Genomic DNA, 19,453 nt, shown 5'->3' with positions numbered 1-19,453 from the left:
ACAAAATGGTTTCCTGACAGAACCAGAGAGTAGCCTGGTTAGTGATTTTTGCTCCATTTAGCGTGGAAACCTGTAATGGTGCCAGAAGGAGTTCCAGGGGAATGTTGAGCTGAGTAACCAGGGAGTGCTCTACAATCAACCAATGGATGTACGGAGTGAGTGTTGGTGTTTAGTGAAATCTTAGCGAATAGCATGAATCTGGGCAGGGAAAATCTGCCAGAATCCTCGTGACTACTAAGGGACGTGGCCGTTTGGCTGGAGGGACAGTTGTGAATGTAATTTTAAATGGCCTGTATTTGTATAACGCTTTACTTAGTCCCTAAGGACCCCAAAGCGCTTTACTCTACAATCAGTCATTCATTCACACACTGGTGATGGCAGCTACATTGCAGCCACAGCTGCACTGACAGGCGAGGCTGCCGGACACTGGCGCCACCGGGCCCTCTGCAGTCTGCCAGCAATGCAGACTCTCTTATTTTTGGACTGAAGCAGCACAGAGCTGAAATATGAGCTCCACCTGAAAGTGAAGATGCTGCTACTAGTGTGTAAAGCAGGAGGAAGTGAGAGAAGTTCAAATCCAGATCAGAGAGGAGGAGCAGAGATTCAGGGAGGAGCTGAGCTGTTACTGAACTAGAAGAGAGAGAAACCTCCACATTCAACAGAGTTCAACACAAACCATAAACTTTACCTTCATTCAACATGTTGTCTTTGGACTATTCTGCACTTTCTTTACTGATTCTCACCATTCTAACAGGTACGTTACAATCTGTGTGTTTAAAGAAAGACATTTGAATTGTGATGATTTATAAAAGAATAAAACATGTTTCTGTTCCTTTAGGTGTCAGCTGTGAAGATCTCACTCCAACCAACAAAGAAGTGTTCAGTGTAGAAGGCAGCACTGCTACTCTGTCCTATAGATACTCCAAAGCTGCTGATGGTAGAGATTCCTTCTTCTGGTATCGACAATATCCTGGAAAACCACCAGAGTTCCTGATCTCTCACTCAGGGACAGGAGAGATAATATTAAATCCAGTCTCAGGATTAAATGTAAAAGCAGTTGATAATAACAGACAAATGGACCTTCAGATCTCCTCTGCTGCAGTGTCTGACTCTGCTGTGTACTACTGTGCTGTGAGGCCCACAGTGACAGGAAACAGCAAAACTCTGTACAAAAACCTTTGGAGCAAAGACAACAGAATACTCCACAACATCCACTAGAGGGAGCCACACACTGTTAAACCTCTGATTCTTGTGTCATTGGACTGATGACAAAGACAACAGAGAAATGAAGCAGTAAAGATCAGAGACAGAGACAGAGCTGCTGTGAAGCACAAAACTATCTGATTGGCTGAGCTATTAAACTGGCCCCGCCCACTGAAGTTTAGCAATGACATTATTTGTTGGTCATTGTGCTGCAGTGGAAGAACATTGTTCATGTGCTGTCTGTCTGGCTTTAATAACTCCAAAGACATGTTGCTGCACCTCTTTTTGCTTCTATCTCACATTATAGGTGAGTTTAAGAACAGGATTAAAGTTTAGTTGAAGCTGCTGCATTAAGCAGATATACAGACTGCATTTCACTACTTTTCTTCTTTCTTTTTCCAGGACTAACAGCTGGAGACTCAATCACTCCTCAACAACCTGAAGTCACTGAAACAGAAGGAGAATCTGTCAAACTCACATGTGACTATGAGACAAGTGATACATATCCAGAGCTTTACTGGTACAAACATCATTCTGACCTTCAGGCTCCTCAGTTTATACTCTGGAAAGGAGGGAAACGGGAGACAGCTCAATATATTCCTGATGATCGATATAAATCAGAAACATCACCTACATCAACTAATCTGACCATAGCAGCCCTAACCCTGGCAGACACAGCTCTCTACTACTGTGCTCTACAAACACAGTGATACAAAGTGTAGAAGAGGCTGTACAAAAACCTGAACACAGATATCTGACTACTCTTCAAAGAGGAGGGAAGTGGTATTCAAAGCACAGCTTCATATCAGATGGATTCTGCTAATTCCTGTTTTATCAGAGTCACTGTGGTTACAGCTGCTAATGAAACACTGTGGGAGGATTCACATGAGCAGCAAATCCACATCAACCACAAACCAACTGCAGGAACGTTCAGACACAATAAAAACTGTCAAACATCAAAAGCTGCTCATTTACACTATTTTATATTTAGTGGATGAGGACATGCAAAAATGCAGCAGAAGCAAAATAAACAGAGTAACAGAGGTTTATCTCTTTAAGTTAAAATCTCTCACATGAAGCTAAAAGTCTTCAGCTCAGTTTTTATTCTTTTGCAGAATTTATGTTGTATAAAATAAAAACAGTAAGAACTCTTTGTTCTCATATTTAAATAAAATTCAAATTTCAAGCTAACAGCTGTTTGAGAATCACCTTACTGATGTAGAAATATTTTATTATGTCGAACTGAACTGATGATCTTTTGCATTTTTTATAGATTCATCCAACAAAATGTGAATATTTGTCTTTTTTGTAACACAGTCGAATAAATAAGAGTCCAAATATACAACATGAAACTGGTTATTTGCTTTATTTCTGTTCTGTGTAGAAAACACTGGTTCATGTGTTGAGTTAGGAGCATTTTATGCTTGAAGGATTCATTACTCAGTGTTTAGAGTCTTGACAATCAAAAACATTCCCCTGAAAATGATCAGGTACAAGGACTGGACTGAAAATGAGTGAACAAGCAGCCAATGTCCAAGGAAAACTTTGAAAGACCTTCAGGAAGCTGGAGAATGATTTCTACCCAGTAATGCACATCACTCAATAACTTCATCATTACTGAGTCTAAAGAAACGCCTGTGATATCTAATAGAGCTGATACTGAACTCTGTATTTATTTTCACTGCTACAGATTTAGAACTTGCCAAGTATGAGACATTTAGGAAGAGCTACCAACAGCTGATGCTTTACATCCAAAGCTTCACTTTGTGCAGAAAACAGTGGAAAAGGATTTTTCTAATCAGGCTTTGATATGATAAACTTGTGTCAGGTTGTTGAAACCAATCAGCTACAAATGAATCTTTAAAGTCCAGTGTTGATGCTGGTTTACACGTGTACTTCTGCTGTTTAATACATGAGTGAGATTATTCTACATTCTGCTATATGTCACATATTCAAAGCTCTCTTTATTTACAGGCTCCTCAGAAACCAGGGCCAAGCCTATCCAGAAGAAGCCGCCTTTGGAGGAGGAGCTACAGCAGTGAATATGAAAGGCTTCATTTAGGAGCTGAAGAGCTGCTGTGTTCTCTCTATTGTTCATTCAGTCCAAGAGAAAATCATGTTGCTGCTTTTCATTTGGATGATGATCGTCTCCTTTCAGACTGGTGAGTCATCAAAAGATGGAGTGAGATGTAAAAGGAGATGATGGACATGAAAATATTTGGATGTTGTTTGAATTGATTCACTTTTTATAAACTAAGTTTAAAGATACAGAAACATGATGGTGAAATATGTCTTTGTTGTTTTCAGGATCCTCTGAGGATTTACTGACACCATCTAAAGATGTAGTGATGAGTTTGGAAGGAGACACTGTGACTCTCTCCTGCAAATATTCAGGCTCTGTATATTCACTTTACTGGTACCATCAGAAGTCTGGTTCACATCCACAGCTTCTCATGGCAGATTATTCAAAGCAAACAGAAAAGCTGAAGTTAATACACGAGAAAGAAAAACAGGAGTTTCATCTGGAGATCTCCTCTGCTGCAGTGTCTGACTCTGCTGTGTACTACTGTGCTCTGCAGCCCACAGTGACAGGAAACAGCAAAACTCTGTACAAAAACCTTTGGAGCAAAGACAACAGAATACTCCACAACATCCACTAGAGGGAGCCACACACTGTTAAACCTCTGGTTTGTTAGCACACAGGAGGGTCTCAGTCTTGTTTAAGAGGTTTAAAGTTCAAGTTCTGGATCCAATGAGGTCTGTCTGACAAATCCTTTTTATGCTGCAAAGAGAAACTACCAGTTTGAGTCAAACACTCATGAGAACTGTGGCCGTGTCAAAGTGAAAGACACTGTAGAACCTTCAGGACCTTTATTATGTGTATATTTTAGACTTGTAGTCAAGACCGCCTAATCCGAGACCAAGACAAGACCAAGACCGAGACGAGACGAGACGAGACCAAGACCAAGACCGAGACAAAAAAAGTCTTTAAACTGCAGCCAGATGCTGCTTCGTTTACGGGTCTCGGGCATATTTATGTGTTTTTGCTTTCACACAGCCCTCCTCACCGCTGTCTACTGTCTCACTCACTCACTGAGAGGACTGACGCATGCTCCACTTGACTGTTGCGTCTCTCACCCTCTCTGTTTTTCACATAATGATATTATCCTATATCCTCGCATGTGATTGGCCACAATATGGAGGGATTGGAGCGTAGCTGAGCCACTGTGTGAGAGCTGAGCAGCCAAAGGAAATTAAGTGAGGGTAGAAATGACTGAAAGATTATTAGGCTCTGTTTTGAGCTTTGTTCAAAAAAGAATGACTTCATATATATATATATATATATATATATATATATATAGTTTTTTAATTAAGCAGCAAGGCAGAACAAAGTCGGGCCTGTATCAAGACACAGGGACTAAACCCCAATTCAACCAGACCCAGAACTGATCCAGAATTAAAACAGGACAGTAACCAAGACAGAACCAGAATCAGAACTAGATGATAGCAGCACTAAAAATCATCTTAGACCTGCACTACACTTATTTTTTAATTCTACCAAAGTACACTATTTAGATTCTGAAAAGTTTATATAATTATTTATCCTTGTTGAGCAAACAAGCCTGCATAACTTAATAAATATAGAATTTTAAAAGTAACAAACGCTATCTAAAAAGATACAATAGGTACGAGATACATGTTCTGATAGGTTTTTGGCAAACAACCATTTGACTAACTTGTGTGTCTCACCTGCTCTTGTTCCATCTCTGTTCTGTCGTCATTTTCGTCGTCTCTCTCCCTCTCTGTTCCTCTCTCCCTCTTTGTGCTGACAATCAAGCCAAACACAAATATACAGTGGAAACCAGATATTTACATACTCTTCAGATAAAAACACAAACACTTTTTAATTGTAACATCAAATCAGACTAAATGTTTCTTTTTTTTAGATTGATAAATATAAAAAACATATTTGTTAACTTTAAGAGTAAAGAGAGAAACTGTCTGTATTTCTTAATTGTAAATGGCACCAAATTGTATTCAAAATTGAGCCACACTTATGGAGCTCCACAATTCTTTTCCAGAATTCTTTTCCAGGTGTTTTGGTTGACATCTCTTGATTTTTCAAAGAAACTTTCCCATTTCAAAGAAACAGGCTCTGTGTTTTGCCTTATATGCATCCACAGCTGTGCCACCAATTTACCCACATGGACTCTACTAACCAATCAGAAGCTTCTTAAGCTCAGAATGGAATCATCTGGAGTTTTCTTAATTAATCTTAATTAACAATAAACTTAGTGTATATGTACTCCTACATTTGATGAAAGTGATTAAATAGACAGCTCCCTCTTTTTATTCTGACATTTAACTAATTCAAAAGACATTGCAACATTTATTTATCTAAAACAAAAGTTTACTCTAAATTGATGTTTAACAGTAAAAAAAAGGTTTTATGTTTTCTCCCTAAAGTGTATGTAAATATCTGGTTTCAACTGTGAATATACTGCTGTGTATTGAAATTCCTCTTGTTTTGCATAGATATACTGAACATACAACAACAACATACAAAGCATAATATATAAAATAACATCTACCTGAGTTTTTTCTTTGAAAGAAGCTCCTTATGTCCATTGTTGTGTTCATCAGTACACAACTGAAACCGATTTAGAGAGTTTGTTTAGCCGTGGAGGGTAACAACTGAAAATATGAGATGTAAGCTAAGACTCTCTAAACAAAATCAGCATTGTCGTTCGGCTTTTTATTTATCCATTTGTTGATTCACTCGAAGAGTAAGTAACGCAACCAAGTGATCAGTTTGATATCAATCTTTTGTGATACACCGTCATATTTACATTATTAGTTCAGTACGAATGATTTCCGTTGGTACCTGGTCAAACTTAAGCTCTCCTCTGCAGCAAACTCGCAGGCAGCAGCTTCTCCCCCCTCGCTCACATGGGTGCTGTGCTCAGTCGCCTAGTGCCAAAGCTCGGATCATACCAAAATCAGGGGGAATTTAGGACGGTGCGCTCTGTGCTTCGTGTGTTGTTTTTGTTTTATACAGTTGTCAGTCAGGCATCTAACAAACAAATTACACTCCAAAAAACCCCATGCTTCTGAAAAAATGACCCGGGCTTAAGCCCAGTAAGACACCCCCCGCTCCGCTGATGGTTGACTCCAAATCTCCCGAACACTATGTCGATTTGAGAGCGCAAGACCGAGACAGCGAGACCAAGACCGAGACCAAGACAAAAGTCCGTCGAGACCAAGACCGAGACCAAGATAAAAGTCCGTCGAGACCAAGACGAGACCAAGACCACGTAAAAGTGGTCTCGAGACCGGTCTTGAGACCAAGACCGGTCTCGAGACATCCAACTCTAGTATATTTACATGTAAATCTATTTATTTAAGCCTGTCTGTATACTTTAGGGTCCATGTGAATTAGAGAAAATCCAAAATAAAGTCAAACTTGTGAAACCAATTATTGTCTTTTAAAGTCAATAAAGGTGAATGTTGAACAATCATTCCACCCTGGTGGACCCAGAATTACCATGACATTCATGCTCATGATGAGATTATATCAACTTCTGACCACCACACCTCCTACTCTGCTGTGTTTCAAGCTGATTGAAGAGGAGGAAGTTTAAAAGAAGGAGGTGTAACAGAGAAGTGAAGCTACAAACCAAAGAGGAGGCACAGAGATTCAGGGAGGAGCTGAGCTGTTACTGAAGAACAGACGAGAGAGAGAAACCTCCACATTCAACAGAGTTCAACACTCAGAAGATTCACTTTATTCAACATGTTGATGCTGGACTGTTATGAAACGTCTCTGTTAATGATCATGATTCTAACAGGTGCATGACAATCTGTCAAAAACTGCTTCATCCCAATGTTTACATGTTATTGATGCTTTCTTTGTATACAACACAGCATTTAACAGATTTCTGTTTCTTTAGGTGTCAGCTGTCAACAACTCACTGCAAGCAAAACTGAAGAGTCCAGTTTGGAAGGCAGCACAGCTACTCTGTCCTACAGATACTCCAGACAAGCAGCTGGAGGTGATTATTTCTTCTGGTATCGACAATATCCTGGAAAACCACCAGAGTTCCTGATCTCTCACTTGGGAACAGGAATGAAAATGTCCGACCCAGTCCCTGGAATCACTTTTAATGTGAATGAAGATCAAACACTGATGACTCTTCAGATCTCCTCTGCTGCAGTGTCTGACTCTGCTGTGTACTACTGTGCTGTGCCGTCCACAGTGACAGGAAACAGCAAAACTCTGTACAAAAACCTTTGGAGCAAAGACAACAGAATACTCCACAACATCCACTAGAGGGAGCCACACACTGTTACACTTCTCTGGTTTTGGGTTATGTAATTGTTTCTGTTTGTTGTCCATCTGTTAGCAGTCAAGCTTCCAGAGTTTTCAAGATGTCATCTTCACATTTTCTGTGATGGTTGTTACCAATAACAGCTCAAGGTGATTTAATTTTGGTGAAAATCGGGTGAAGGTCACACCAACTGTGTAAATCAGTAAACACCGCAACGTGTCATGGATCGTCTTTAAACAATAGTATAGTAGGCCGGGGACGACATGAGGCTGGTTAAGCACTTGACCTTAACATTCATTGTTAGCACCCGAGATCAAAGTCTCTCTACTAAAGGCATCTAATGATGTGTTGTCATTACTAATAGCAACCCAATTATAAAATAATGACATCCTGTATGAAGCACAATTTTTGACAGGTGACACAGAACTATAAATAAAGAATTGGAAGATTATTGTTACGACTCACGTTATTGAATATTTATAATCCTATAAATATATAAAATATAATGTGTTTTGGTTCCCTGGGAGACTTTCCCAGCCTCCCTGGGAAAGTCTATGCCAGGGTGCTGGAAAGGAGAGTTCGTCCGCTAGTCGAACCTCGGATACAGGAGGAACAATGCGGTTTTCGTCCTGGTTGTGGAACACTGGACCAGCTCTTCATCCTCTCGAGGATACTTGAGGGTGCATGGGAGTTTGCCCAACCAGTCTACATGTGTTTTGTGGACTTGGAGAAGGCATTCGACCGTGTCCCTCGGGCTGTCCTGTGGGAGGTGTTGCGGGAGTTTGGGGTGTCTGGCCCATTGCTATGGGCCATTCAGTCCCTATACAACCGTTGCAAGAGCTTGGTTCGCATTGCCGGCAATAAGTCGGACTCGTTCCCGGTGGGTGATGGGCTCTGCCAGGGCTGCCCTTTGTCACCGGTTCTGTTCATAATTTTTATGGACAGGATTTCTAGGCGCAGCCAAGTGGCAGAGGGCTTTCGCTTTGGTGGCCTCAGGATCTCATCTATGATTTTTGCGGATGATGTGGTTCTGTTGGCTTCATCGGGTGAGGGCCTCCAGCTCGCACTGGAACGGTTCGCAGCCGAGTGTGAAGCAGCTGGAATGAGGATCAGCACCTACAAATCTAAGGCCATGGTTCTCAGCCGGAAAAGGGTGGAGTGCCCACTCCGGGTCGGGGATGAGTTCCTGCCCCAAGTGGAGGAGTTCAAGTATCTCGGGGTCTTGTTCGCGAGTGATGGGAGAAGGGAGCCGGAGATCGACAGACGGATTGGGGCTGCAGCTGCAGTAATGCAGACGCTGCACCGGTCCGTCGTGGTGAAGAGGGAGCTGAGTGTAAAAGCGAAGCTCTCAATTTACCGGTCGATCTACGTCCCTACCCTCACCTATGGCCACGAGCTGTGGGTAGTGACCGAAAGGACGAGATCGCGGATACAAGCGGCGGAAATGAGCTTCATCAGAAGGGTGGCTGGCCTCTCCCTTAGAGATAGGGTGAGAAGTTCGGCCATCCGGGAGGGGCTCAGAGTAGAGCCGCTGCTGCTCCACATCGAAAGGAGCCAGCTGAGGTGGTTCGGGCATCTGACAAGGATGCCTCCTGGGCGCCTCCTGGGTGAGGTGTTCCAGGCATGTCCCACCAGGAGGAGGCCCCAGGGCAGACCCAGGACACGCTGGAGAGATTATATCTCTCGGCTGGCCTGGGAGCGCCTTGGTGTTCCCCCGGATAAGCTGGAGGAGGTGGCTGGGGAGAGGGAGGTCTGGGCCTCTTTGCTTAGGCTGCTGCCCCCGCGACCCGGCCTCGGATAAAGCGGAGGAAGATGGATGGATGGTGTTTTGGTTTATAGTATTTTTAGGGAGGTCTCGAATGGAGAGTAGCCTTTGGCGGAGGAGGTTATGGGCAGACTCCATCCAAGTAAGATGGCTGCTCCAGGTCGTCTGCTTGGAAGAGATGAGATAACACAGGGTGTTTTCTAGCTCCTGGTTGGTTGGTTCAGTCTGACCGTCTGTCTGGGGATGTAAACTGGAAGACAGACGCACCTTTGTGCCAACGGTTGAACAGAACTCTTGACAGACCTGGGAAGTGAAGTGTGGGTTGGAAGAGGTCTGAGGAAGCTGGTTGGTGGTGAGCTGGAAGACTCTCGGACATCCGTCATGAGAGATGGTTACCACAACGCTCCTTGCAAAAATGTTATTGTGCGGTTCATTCCCTGGTGTCAGGTGACATCAAACTAGCAGCTTTAGAATCAGCACAAAAAGGGCGTAAACACAAAGCGAGGACCCGCTTTCAGCCCCAACCATGTCCGTGCCGTCGGGTGAGAAAGTCACATCTCACTGATTCTGATCCGTCGGCGGGTCCAAAGAAATAAATTTATATTAAAAAAATTGATTCAGGATTTTAATGATTCGATATCATGTTATCCAAGCCAGAATCGATTTTAATAAATCGATAATCCAAACCCACCCCTAACTCCAACCGGTGATTGTATTGCATTCCCAATCAATGTTAGGATTATGGACCTTTAACGAAGCGTGACCCAGAACTAACAGGGTACCAGGAGCCTCGATGAACAAAAGGTTTCCTGACAGAACCAGAGAGTAGCCTGGTTAGTGATTTTTGCTCCATTTAGCGCAGAAACCTGTAATGGCGCCAGAAGGAGTTCCAGGGGAATGTTGAGCTGAGTAACCAGGAAGTGCTCTACAATCAACCAATGGATGTACGGAGTGAGTGTTGGTGTTTAGTGAAATCTTAGTGAATAGCATGAATCTGGGCAGGGAAAATCTGCCAGAATCCTTGTGACTACTAAGGGACGTGGCCGTTTGGCTGGAGGGACAGTTGTGAATCTAAATGGTAAATGGCCTGTATTTGTATAACGCTTTACTTAGTCCCTAAGGACCCCAAAGCGCTTTACTCTACAATCAGTCATTCATTCACACACTGGTGATGGCAGCTACATTGCAGCCACAGCTGCACTGACAGAGGCGAGGCTGCCGGACACTGGCGCCACCGGGCCCTCTGCAGTCTGCCAGCAATGCAGACTCTCTTATTTTTGGACTGAAGCAGCACAGAGCTGAAATATGAGCTCCACCTGAAAGTGAAGATGCTGCTACTAGTGTGTAAAGCAGGAGGAAGTGAGAGAAGTTCAAATCCAGATCAGAGAGGAGGAGCAGAGATTCAGGGAGGAGCTGAGCTGTTACTGAACTAGAAGAGAGAGAAACCTCCACATTCAACAGAGTTCAACACAAACCATAAACTTTACCTTCATTCAACATGTTGTCTTTGGACTATTTTGCACTTTCTTTACTGATTCTCACCATTCTAACAGGTACGTTACAATCTGTGTGTTTAAAGAAAGACATTTGAATTGTGATGATTTATAAAAGAATAAAACATGTTTCTGTTCCTTTAGGTGTCAGCTGTGAAGATCTCACTCCAACCAACAAAGAAGTGTTCAGTGTAGAAGGCAGCACTGCTACTCTGTCCTATAGATACTCCAAAGCTGCAGTTTATGATGATTATTTCTTCTGGTATCGACAATATCCTGGAAAACCACCAGAGTTCCTGATCTCTCACTCAGGGACAGGAGAGATAATATTAAATCCAGTCTCAGGATTAAATGTAAAAGCAGTTGATAATAACAGACAAATGGACCTTCAGATCTCCTCTGCTGCAGTGACTGACTCTGCTGTGTACTACTGTGCTGTGAGGCCCACAGTGACAGGAAACAGCAAAACTCTGTACAAAAACCTTTGGAGCAAAGACAACAGAATACTCCACAACATCCACTAGAGGGAGCCACACACTGTTAAACCTCTGATTCTTGTGTCATTGGACTGATGACAAAGACAACAGAGAAATGAAGCAGTAAAGATCAGAGACAGAGACAGAGCTGCTGTGGAAGCACAAAACTATTTGATTGGCTGAGCTACTAAACTGGCCCCGCCCACTGAAGTTGAGCTCATCCAATGACATTATTTGTTGGTCATTGTGCTGCAGTGGAAGAACATTGTTCATGTGCTGTCTGTCTGGCTTTAATAACTCCAAAGACATGTTGCTGCACCTCTTTTTGCTTCTATCTCACATTATAGGTGAGTTTAAGAACAGGATTAAAGTTTAGTTGAAGCTGCTGCATTAAGCAGATATACAGACTGCATTTCACTACTTTTCTTCTTTCTTTTTCCAGGACTAACAGCTGGAGACTCAATCACTCCTCAACAACCTGAAGTCACTGAAACAGAAGGAGAATCTGTCACACTCACATGTGACTATGAGACAACATCGGATTATGCTAACCTTTATTGGTACAGACATGATTCTGACCTTCAGGCTCCTCAGTTTATACTCTGGAAAAAAGGAAAAGGAACTGCAGGTCAATATATCCCTGATAGAAGATTTGACTCAGAAACATCAGATCGATCAACTAATCTGACCATAGCAGCCCTAACCCTGGCAGACACAGCTCTCTACTACTGTGCTCTACAAACACAGTGATACAAAGTGTAGAAGAGGCTGTACAAAAACCTGAACACAGATATCTGACTACTCTTCAAAGAGGAGGGAAGTGGTATTCAAAGCACAGCTTCATATCAGATGGATTCTGCTAATTCCTGTTTTATCAGAGTCACTGTGGTTACAGCTGCTAATGAAACACTGTGGGAGGATTCACATGAGCAGCAAATCCACATCAACCACAAACCAACTGCAGGAACGTTCAGACACAATAAAAACTGTCAAACATCAAAAGCTGCTCATTTACACTATTTTATATTTAGTGGATGAGGACATGCAAAAATGCAGCAGAAGCAAAATAAACAGAGTAACAGAGGTTTATCTCTTTAAGTTAAAATCTCTCACATGAAGCTAAAAGTCTTCAGCTCAGTTTTTATTCTTTTGCAGAATTTATGTTGTATAAAATAAAAACAGTAAGAACTCTTTGTTCTCATATTTAAATAAAATTCAAATTTCAAGCTAACAGCTGTTTGAGAATCACCTTACTGATGTAGAAATATTTTATTATGTCGAACTGAACTGATGATCTTTTGCATTTTTTATAGATTCATCCAACAAAATGTGAATATTTGTCTTTTTTGTAACACAGTCGAATAAATAAGAGTCCAAATATACAACATGAAACTGGTTATTTGCTTTATTTCTGTTCTGTGTAGAAAACACTGGTTCATGTGTTGAGTTAGGAGCATTTTATGCTTGAAGGATTCATTACTCAGTGTTTAGAGTCTTGACAATCAAAAACATTCCCCTGAAAATGATCAGGTACAAGGACTGGACTGAAAATGAGTGAACAAGCAGCCAATGTCCAAGGAAAACTTTGAAAGACCTTCAGGAAGCTGGAGAATGATTTCTACCCAGTAATGCACATCACTCAATAACTTCATCATTACTGAGTCTAAAGAAACGCCTGTGATATCTAATAGAGCTGATACTGAACTCTGTATTTATTTTCACTGCTACAGATTTATAACTTGCCAAGTATGAGACATTTAGGAAGAGCTACCAACAGCTGATGCTTTACATCCAAAGCTTCACTTTGTGCAGAAAACAGTGGAAAAGGATTTTTCTAATCAGGCTTTGATATGATAAACTTGTGTCAGGTTGTTGAAACCAATCAGCTACAAATGAATCTTTAAAGTCCAGTGTTGATGCTGGTTTACACGTGTACTTCTGCTGTTTAATACATGAGTGAGATTATTCTACATTCTGCTAAATATGTCACATATTCAAAGCTCTCTTTATTTACAGGCTCCTCAGAAACCAGGGCCAAGCCGATCCAGAAGAAGCCGCCTTTGGAGGAGGAGCTACAGCAGTGAATATGAAAGGCTTCATTTAGGAGCTGAAGAGCTGCTGTGTTCTCTCTATTGTTCATTCAGTCCAAGAGAAAATCATGTTGCTGCTTTTCATTTGGATGATGATCGTCTCCTTTCAGACTGGTGAGTCATCAAAAGATGGAGTGAGATGTAAAAGGAGATGATGGACATGAAAATATTTGGATGTTGTTTGAATTGATTCACTTTTTATAAACTAAGTTTAAAGATGCAGAAACATGATGGTGAAATATGTCTTTGTTGTTTTCAGGATCCTCTGAGGATTTACTGACACCATCTAAAGATGTAGTGATGAGTTTGGAAGGAGACACTGTGACTCTCTCCTGCAAATATTCAGGCTCTGTCAGGAACCTCTTCTGGTACCATCAGAAGTCCGGTTCACATCCACAGCTTCTCATGGCAGATTATTCAGAGAAAACAGAAAAGCTGAAGTTTAGAAAAGATCAAGACAAAAGTGAGTTTTATCTGGAGATCTCCTCTGCTGCAGTGTCTGACTCTGCTGTGTACTACTGTGCTCTGCAGCCCACAGTGACAGGAAACAGCAAAACTCTGTACAAAAACCTTTGGAGCAAAGACAACAGAATACTCCACAACATCCACTAGAGGGAGCCACACACTGTTAAACCTCTGGTTTGTTAGCACACAGGAGGGTCTCAGTCTTGTTTAAGAGGTTTAAAGTTCAAGTTCTGGATCCAATGAGGTCTGTCTGACAAATCCTTTTTATGCTGCAAAGAGAAACTACCAGTTTGAGTCAAACACTCATGAGAACTGTGGCCTTGTCAAAGTGAAAGACACTGTAGAACCTTCAGGACCTTTATTATGTGTATATTTTAGACTTGTAGTCAAGACCGCCTAATCCGAGACCAAGACAAGACCAAGACCAGAGGGTATCGAGACCAAGACAAGACCAAGACCAAGACCAAGACCGAGACAAAAAAAGTCTTTAAACTGCAGCCAGATGCTGCTTCGTTTACGGGTCTCGGGCATATTTATGTGTTTTTGCTTTCACACAGCCCTCCTCACCGCTGTCTACTGTCTCACTCACTCACTGAGAGGACTGACGCATGCTCCACTTGACTGTTGTGTCTCTCACCCTCTCTGTTTTTCACATAATGATATTATCCTATATCCTCGCATGTGATTGGCCACAATATGGAGGGATTGGAGCGTAGCTGAGCCACTGTGTGAGAGCTGAGCAGCCAAAGGAAATTAAGTGGGGGTAGAAATGACTGAAAGATTATTAGGCTCTGTTTTGAGCTTTGTTCAAAAAAGAATGACTTCATATATATATATATATATATATATATAGTTTTTTAATTAAGCAGCAAGGCAGAACAAAGTCGGGCCTGTATCAAGACACAGGGACTAAACCCCAATTCAACCAGACCCAGAACTGATCCAGAATTAAAACAGGACTACAACAGTAACCAAGACAGAACCAGAATCAGAACTAGATGATAGCAGCACTAAAAATCATCTTAGACCTGCACTACACTTATTTTTTAATTCTACCAAAGTACACTATTTAGATTCTGAAAAGTTTATATAATTATTCAGCCTTGTTGAGCAAACAAACCTGCATAACTTAATAAATATAGAATTTTAAAAGTAACAAACGCTATCTAAAAAGATACAATAGGTACGAGATACATGTTCTGATAGGTTTTTGGCAAACAACCATTTGACTAACTTGTGTGTCTCACCTGCTCTTGTTCCATCTCTGTTCTGTCGTCATTTTCGTCGTCTCTCTCCCTCTCTGTTCCTCTCTCTCCCTCTTTGTGCTGACAATCAAGCCAAACACAAATATACAGTGGAAACCAGATATTTACATACTCTTCAGATAAAAACACAAACACTTTTTAATTGTAACATCAAATCAGACTAAATGTTTCTTTTTTTTAGATTGATAAATATAAAAAACATATTTGTTAACTTTAAGAGTAAAGAGAGAAACTGTCTGTATTTCTTAATTGTAAATGGCACCAAATTGTATTCAAAATTGAGCCACACTTATGGAGCTCCACAATTCTTTTCCAGAATTCTTTTCCAGGTGTTTTGGTTGACATCTCTTGATTTTTCAAAGAAACTTTCCCATTTCAAAGAAACAGGCTCTGTGTTTTGCCTCATATGCATCCACAGCTGTGCCACCAATTTACCCACATGGACTCTACTAACCAATCAGAAGCTTCTTAAGCTCAGAATGGAATCATCTGGAGTTTTCTTAATTAATCTTAATTAACAATAAACTTAGTGTATATGTACTCCTACATTTGATGAAAGTGATTAAAATAGACAGCTCCCTCTTTTTATTCTGACATTTAACTAATTCAAAAGACATTGCAACATTTATTTATCTAAAACAAAAGTTTACTCTAAATTGATGTTTAACAGTAAAAAAAAGGTTTTATGTTTTCTCCCTAAAGTGTATGTAAATATCTGGTTTCAACTGTGAATATACTGCTGTGTATTGAAATTCCTCTTGTTTTGCATAGATATACTGAACATACAACAACAACATACAAAGCATAATATATAAAATAACATCTACCTGAGTTTTTTCTTTGAAAGAAGCTCCTTATGTCCATTGTTGTGTTCATCAGTACACAACTGAAACCGATTTAGAGAGTTTGTTTAGCCGTGGAGGGTAACAACTGAAAATATGAGATGTAAGCTAAGACTCTCTAAACAAAATCAGCATTGTCGTTCGGTTTTTTATTTATCCATTTGTTGATTCACTCGAAGAGTAAGTAACGCAACCAAGTGATCAGTTTGATATCAATCTTTTGTGATACACCGTCATATTTACATTATTAGTTCAGTACGAATGATTTCCGTTGGTACCTGGTCAAACTTAAGCTCTCCTCTGCAGCAAACTCGCAGGCAGCAGCTTCTCCCCCCTCGCTCACATGGGTGCTGTGCTCAGTCGCCTAGTGCCAAAGCTCGGATCATACCAAAATCAGGGGGAATTTAGGACGGTGCGCTCTGTGCTTCGTGTGTTGTTTTTGTTTTATACAGTTGTCAGTCAGGCATCTAACAAACAAATTACACTCCAAAAAACCCCATGCTTCTGAAAAAATGACCCGGGCTTAAGCCCAGTAAGACACCCCCCGCTCCGCTGATGGTTGACTCCAAATCTCCCGAACACTATGTCGATTTGAGAGCGCAAGACCGAGACAGCGAGACCAAGACCGAGACCAAGACAAAAGTCCGTCGAGACCAAGACGAGACCAAGACCACGTAAAAGTGGTCTCGAGACCGGTCTCGAGACCAAGACCGGTCTCGAGACATCCAACTCTAGTATATTTACATGTAAATCTATTTATTTAAGCCTGTCTGTATACTTTAGGGTCCATGTGAATTAGAGAAAATCCAAAATAAAGTCAAACTTGTGAAACCAATTATTGTCTTTTAAAGTCAATAAAGGTGAATGTTGAACAATCATTCCACCCTGGTGGACCCAGAATTACCATGACATTCATGCTCATGATGAGATTATATCAACTTCTGACCACCACACCTCCTACTCTGCTGTGTTTCAAGCTGATTGAAGAGGAGGAAGTTTAAAAGAAGGAGGTGTAACAGAGAAGTGAAGCTACAAACCAAAGAGGAGGCACAGAGATTCAGGGAGGAGCTGAGCTGTTACTGAAGAACAGACGAGAGAGAGAAACCTCCACATTCAACAGAGTTCAACACTCAGAAGATTCACTTTATTCAACATGTTGATGCTGGACTGTTATGAAACGTCTCTGTTAATGATCATGATTCTAACAGGTGCATGACAATCTGTCAAAAACTGCTTCATCCCAATGTTTACATGTTATTGATGCTTTCTTTGTATACAACACAGCATTTAACAGATTTCTGTTTCTTTAGGTGTCAGCTGTCAACAACTCACTGCAAGCAAAACTGAAGAGTCCAGTTTGGAAGGCAGCACAGCTACTCTGTCCTACAGATACTCCAGACAAGCAGCTGGAGGTGATTATTTCTTCTGGTATCGACAATATCCTGGAAAACCACCAGAGTTCCTGATCTATCATTTGGGAACACAAAACACAACAAATTCCAAACTTTCTGTCAGAATGGTCGATGACAGAAATGGTCTGAACCTTCAGATCTCCTCTGCTGCAGTGACTGACTCTGCTGTGTACTACTGTGCTGTGAGGCCCACAGTGACAGGAAACAGCAAAACTCTGTACAAAAACCTTTGGAGCAAAGACAACAGAATACTCCACAACATCCACTAGAGGGAGCCACACACTGTTACACTTCTCTGGTTTTGGGTTATGTAATTGTTTCTGTTTGTTGTCCATCTGTTAGCAGTCAAGCTTCCAGAGTTTTCAAGATGTCATCTTCACATTTTCTGTGATGGTTGTTACCAATAACAGCTCAAGGTGATTTAATTTTGGTGAAAATCGGGTGAAGGTCACACCAACTGTGTAAATCAATAAACACCGCATCGTGTCATGGATCGTCTTTAAACAATAGTATAGTAGGCCGGGGAGGACATGAGGCTGGTGAAGCACTTGACCTTAACATTCATTGTTAGCACCCGAGATCAAAGTCTCTCTACTAAAGGCATCTAATGATGTGTTGTCATTACTAATAGCAACCCAATTATAAAATAATGACATCCTGTATGAAGGACAATTTTTGACAGGTGACACAGAACTATAAATAAAGAATTGGAAGATTATTGTTACGGCTCACGTTATTGAATATTTATAATCATATAAATGAATATAATGTGTTTTGGTTTATAGTATTTTTAGGGAGGTCTCGAATGGAGAGTAGCCTTTGGCGGAGGAGGTTACGGGCAGACTCCATCCAAGTGAGCTGGCTGCTCCAGGTCGTCTGTGTTACGTCCCCTGGCTAGTCTAGGGGGTTGAAGGGACGAACATAAAGGTGGATAGAGAAGGAGGAGCCAAGATGGTAAGTGTAGAAGGTTTATTTAATGCTGGTGATGAGATATGGGTTCATACTGAGGCGTAACGTCAGGGAGAGCCAACATAACAAACAAAACATCCCTGATGTAGAAATAAAAGAAACTTACCTAACTCCAAAGAAACAAAATATACAACCTATAACCATAACCTACCTAACAACACATAAACAGGAGAAAACAGGGTCTCAAAGCAAAAGGCAGCTCTCCCCTACAAGCAGTCTGAACATGAAAACAACAATGCTCATACAAGTTACAAAGGCATGCAAGCCTGCACAGGTATGGCAACCAAAATGGCCAGAGGGCACAGAAGCACAGCTCCACAGGTCTTAAGTAGTGCTCTGCTGATTACCAATTAGCCAGACTCTGCGCAGCATCCAATCAGGACAGAGGAGGTGGAGCCTGGACAAAACAAAGGGTTATTGGGGAGAAGAGACTTCCTTCTGGGGGATGTAACATCTGGTTGGAAGAGATGAGATAACACAGGGTGTTTTCTAGCTCCTGGTTGGTTGGTTCAGTCTGACCGTTTGTCTGCGGATGTAAACTGGAAGACAGACTCACCTTTGTGCCAACGGTTGAACAGAACTCTTGACAGACCTGGAAGTGAAGTGTGGGTTGGAAGAGGTCTGAGGAAGCTGGTTGGTGGTGAGCTGGAAGACTATCGGACAACCCTCATGAGAGATGGCTACCACAACGCTCCTTGCAAAAATGTTATTGTGCGGTTCATTCCCTGGTGTCAGGTGACATCAAACTAGCAGCTTTAGAATCAGCGCAAAAAGGGCGTAAACACAAAGCGAGGACCCGCTTTCAGCCCCGACCGTGTCCGTGCCGTCGGGTGAGAAAGTCACATCTCACTGATTCTGATCCGTCGGCGGGTCCAAAGAAATAAATTTATATTAAAAAAATTTATTCAGGATTTTAATGATTCGATATCATGATATCCAAGCCAGAATCGATTTTAATAAATCGATAATCCAAACCAACCCCTAACTCCAACCAGTGATTGTATTGCATTCCCAATCAATGTAAGGATTATGGACCTTTAACGAAGCGTGACCCAGAACTAACAGGGTACCAGGAGCCTCCATGAACAAAATGGTTTCCTGACAGAACCAGAGAGTAGCCTGGTTAGTGATTTTTGCTCCATTT

At 41.5% G+C, this 19,453-nt stretch overlaps 1 protein-coding gene, 1 long non-coding RNA gene and 1 gene segment (V, D, J or C); all 3 read left to right on the top strand.

Moving 5' to 3' along the window:
* The first annotated feature begins 432 nt into the window (after positions 1–432).
* On the top strand, positions 433–8,010 carry LOC146496915 (T cell receptor alpha variable 3-like). The segment is given in 2 exon segments: positions 433–754; positions 7,155–8,010. Coding segments are annotated over 2 exon segments (435 nt in total).
* On the top strand, positions 3,866–4,558 carry LOC146496916 (uncharacterized). Its single transcript, XR_014870810.1, has 2 exons — positions 3,866–4,224; positions 4,304–4,558. It is a non-coding gene; the product is annotated as an uncharacterized LOC146496916 (long non-coding RNA).
* A 2,107-nt stretch (positions 8,011–10,117) lies between the features above and the next one.
* Positions 10,118–18,954, top strand: LOC146496914 (T cell receptor alpha variable 26-1). The gene is made up of 2 exons (XM_085141060.1): positions 10,118–10,850; positions 17,239–18,954. Exons 1-2 carry the CDS (start codon positions 10,796–10,798, stop codon positions 17,607–17,609), a joined length of 426 nt encoding a protein of 141 aa, XP_084997186.1. The 5' UTR covers positions 10,118–10,795; the 3' UTR covers positions 17,610–18,954.
* The last annotated feature ends 499 nt before the right edge of the window (positions 18,955–19,453 follow it).

This window comes from Neolamprologus multifasciatus, chromosome 18 (genome assembly GCF_963576455.1).
Source record: "Neolamprologus multifasciatus chromosome 18, fNeoMul1.2, whole genome shotgun sequence".
NCBI lineage: Eukaryota > Metazoa > Chordata > Actinopteri > Cichliformes > Cichlidae > Neolamprologus > Neolamprologus multifasciatus.
The sequence above is the reverse complement of the archived record's forward strand: the minus strand, read 5'-3'. Positions and strand labels throughout refer to the sequence as shown.

Excerpts from the sequence above, each read along its gene's own strand:
- LOC146496914 (XM_085141060.1), top strand. The coding sequence starts at position 10,796 with ATGTTGTCTTTGGACTATTTTGCACTTTCTTTACTGATTCTCACCATT. Across the intron at positions 10,851-17,238 it reads GATTCTCACCATTCTAACAG|GTGTCAGCTGTCAACAACTC; the intron begins GTACGTTACAAT and ends CTGTTTCTTTAG.